Genomic DNA, 3,390 nt, shown 5'->3' on the forward strand with positions numbered 1-3,390 from the left:
GAGGAGAGACAGTGGAGGAAGATGTGGAGGTAAAGTATGAGGTAATACGAGGAAAAGAAAGTGAGGAGGGAAGGAAGTGAAAGGGGGAGAAGAAAGGAGGTGAAACCAGGACAGAAGGGGGGAGGGAAGAGGACGCTGAGAGGAGGAGAAAGGAGATGAGGAGTAGAGGAAGGTCGAGCGAGATTTTCAGACAAACACTCTCTCTCTGCAGCTCACTCTTTATAATTAGAACACACACCAGGAGAGTGTGTGTGTGTGTGTGATGCAGCGCAGCACCTGATTGGCTGAGCTGTTGGCAAGGGGCGGAGGGAGGGAGGGAGGATGGGTCTCTGCGCTCTGATTGGCTGGCCCGAGGCTCAGGGGCAGATGGGAGATTTCAGCGCAGTGCTTCTCTTCTTCTTCTTTGATTCTCCTCCTTTTTCCTCTCTTCCTTCGCTGTTCCCTCCTTCCTCCTCTCTGCTTCCACTTGTTTAACTCTGTCTCTCAACCTTTCCTTCTATGACTCTTCATTTTCTTTTCTCATCTCCTCTCTGCTTTCCTTCCTTTCTTTCTTTCCTCTTCTTTTCTCTCGTTTTAGCCACACAGAACATGTTCGACTGTTTTTAATGAAACTGCCAAATATAAAAAGAATAAAACACATAAACAAAGCTGGATCTCACTTCTGGAAAACCTGGAAATTAATTAAAATGTGCAAATATCCTGGAAATAATCTGTGTACTCTTGTAAACTCTTTATTGTATTTTAGTGTGCAACAAACACTTTTTACTTCTTCTTTTAATAAATAAGTTTTCTGTAAAGTAAAATAAATTCCACTTAATGTGAACTTTTGAGCCGTTGCCACATTAATGTTACAGTTAGAGGAAACAACTGTAGTCAGTTCACAGGAGAGCAGCAGGAATAAAACGTATCGATACATTTATATTTAGTGTTTGAGAGCGAGTGCGGTTCTAAATCAGCAAGAAAAACTCCTGGGAAATGATTTTTCAAAACGGGTGGGAACCCTGCTGAGGTTCGTCTGCACCGAACTCAACACTGAACCAATGAGTCGAAGCTCTGTGAGATTGAGGATCTGCAGTTTCCACTGGGTTCTGTCGGTTCTGGTCGGACCGTTAATGTCCTCCAGCTGAGTCGGAGCAGACGAGACCTTTCCGCCGCCTCCTCGGTTCATTTAGGAGCAGCTGAACGAGGCGTTCGTGAGCCCGTCGCCGGAGGAACAGTCAGTGATCCTCCTGTGAGTGACGTCAGGAGCTGCAGCTGCGAAGGTTCATTAAACGACTCGTCAGAAATCCCACAGGAAGTTTAAAAAGCACAACGCCACCGAGAGCAACAGGAGAAAGTTTTTAGAAGTTGTTTCAACCCCAAATAAAATTCTGTATCGTCCATAAATTGACTGAAATCTGATGTTCGGTGTTTCAGGATTTGTCCGGCTCCATCGATGACTTGCCCACCGGCACCGAGGCGGCGGTGAGTTCAGGGGCGTCGGGCTCCGGCAGCGCTCAGGGCGACCAGGGGACCCCGGCCCGCTCTCCTTTCTCCCCTCACGTCTCGCCTCGACTCCCCCCACCAGCTCGCACCGGGCCCTCGCCCTCACCCTCGCCGTCCCCCGCTGGATCCAGCAGCCAGTCGCGATCCGGACCGATGTCTCCCGCCACCAGCGGACCAGGTAGGCAAATGATGTCACTTCCTGTCTGTTTAAAACAGGATAACTGAGGCCTCATAGGGAGTATTAACTCTGTTTGTGTCTCCCTCTCAGGCTCTCAGCTGACCCCTCAGGTCTCTGGTCCTGGATCAGATGCTGTTCCTCATCCCTCCCAGTCCGCCATGACTCAGGACAGAGGTACGACTCATCAGTGTGACAGAGGGGATTCATTGTTCATGTTCTCACTGTTAAATATATCCAACCATCATCATTATCCGTCTCTTTGATAAATAATCTACAGGCCTTTTAGAGTTTCTCTCTGTGTGTGTCTGCAGCAGCTCTGAGGAACATTCCTGAAAGCTAAAAGAGGAAAAGTCGTGTAATCCTCTGATTCATCCTCTGGGGCAGCAGTTCCCAGTAGAGACGCAGTCAGTCTGGTAGCTGAGAGATTTAGTCATACTAAATTCTAAATCAGGCCTACGCGTCCTGGAAAACCTGGAAATGCAGTTTTCCAGTAATGGAAACGCCCAGAAATGTATTAAAAAAGTTAAAATATCCTGGAAATAATCTCTGTTGTCCTGGAAACCTTCAAGTCGTACATATCCTGTCTTCTCTTCAGGTTTCCCTCCCTCCATGCAGCGTAGCACCCAGGGGCCTCAGTTTGGCCCCCAGCAATCTGCACCACCCATGTCTCCTCACTCAGCGCCGGGGGGGCCCATGCACCACGGCTCCTACCAGCAGGGCGGCTCATATGGCCAGTACGGCCCCCCAGGTACGCACCGCAACCTGAAGGAAAAACAGTAAAACATAAAAGTAACAGAAGTGAGACAGTTTCTGTAAACGTGTCCTCCTTCTGTCTCCAGGTAACTTCCCTCGCCCCCCCCACTATGGCGGAGCCCCCAGTGCCAACTACAACAGCCCCGGCCCGGGCCCCGGCTTGGCCAACAGCCTGGGGTTGAACGCCAGCAGTCCCATGCACGGTCAGGGCCCCTCCACCCCGGCAGGTCGCGGCCCAGGGCCTGGCCCCGTGGGCGGCCTTATCACGCCGGAGGGAGCGTCATGGCCCCCACCTCCCCCGGTATGCCACAGCCCGCCGGGCAGGGCATGGGTCCTCCGGGGCCCAACGGCAGCCGCAAACCTCCCGAGGTCGGCCCCAACGCCGGGCCGAGTGCCAACTCCTCGTCCTCCTCGGTCGCTGCCACGGCCGCCCAGGGCAGGTGAGTCTGGGAAATCTGAACTATTCCAGGAAAGTTTAAACATTGGACAACCAGAATCTGTTTAAATATTCCTAAAGAACTTTAAACTTAACATTCAGTCTTCTTGTTGCTGCGGTAAGAGATGAGCCTTGAAGGAGTGAAACACAATGGATTTAAATGGCGACACAAAGTTCAACCTAATAATTCTATAATCTGATAAATAAAATAGATTTTGTAGATTGTGAAATAAATCCTCATTTTGTTAAAAGCAATCGTTACATCCCTTTAATTTCACAAAACATTATATCCTGTATTTTTTATCACTAATACGGTACAGGGTATCGGTGTAGCGCTGCAACCCTTCTACACTCCTGTCAACGCCTGTTTACTAGTTGTTTACTAGTTGTTTACTACATTATTACCAATAAAAACAGTTTTTAGATAATTTGAGATTTGAAACTTGCTGCAGAGAGGAGATCCTTTGGCAAAGATTAAAGGTGCCTCCTGTTAAGAGGAGAGCAGGTTTTGGGTCTTAATTTGGCTGCGAGCAATAAA

The 3,390-nt window shown here is 49.2% G+C and overlaps 1 protein-coding gene across 1 annotated transcript in view; it reads left to right on the forward strand.

Moving 5' to 3' along the window:
- LOC118340488 (AT-rich interactive domain-containing protein 1B-like) overlaps positions 1 to 3,390 on the forward strand; it is a gene marked incomplete at its 3' end in the record, with an annotated part of 33,212 nt that overhangs the window by 18,303 nt on the left and 11,519 nt on the right. Inside the window, 5 exon segments of the mRNA XM_035678505.1 lie at positions 1,417 to 1,663; positions 1,754 to 1,837; positions 2,259 to 2,411; positions 2,503 to 2,664; positions 2,667 to 2,856. Of these exon segments, the coding sequence (XP_035534398.1) occupies positions 1,417 to 1,663; positions 1,754 to 1,837; positions 2,259 to 2,411; positions 2,503 to 2,664; positions 2,667 to 2,856 (836 nt within the window).

The sequence above is a fragment of the Morone saxatilis genome, unplaced genomic scaffold, assembly GCF_004916995.1.
Source record: "Morone saxatilis isolate NCDOM2014 unplaced genomic scaffold, NCSU_SB_2.0 Contig7, whole genome shotgun sequence".
NCBI classification, from domain to species: domain Eukaryota; kingdom Metazoa; phylum Chordata; class Actinopteri; family Moronidae; genus Morone; species Morone saxatilis.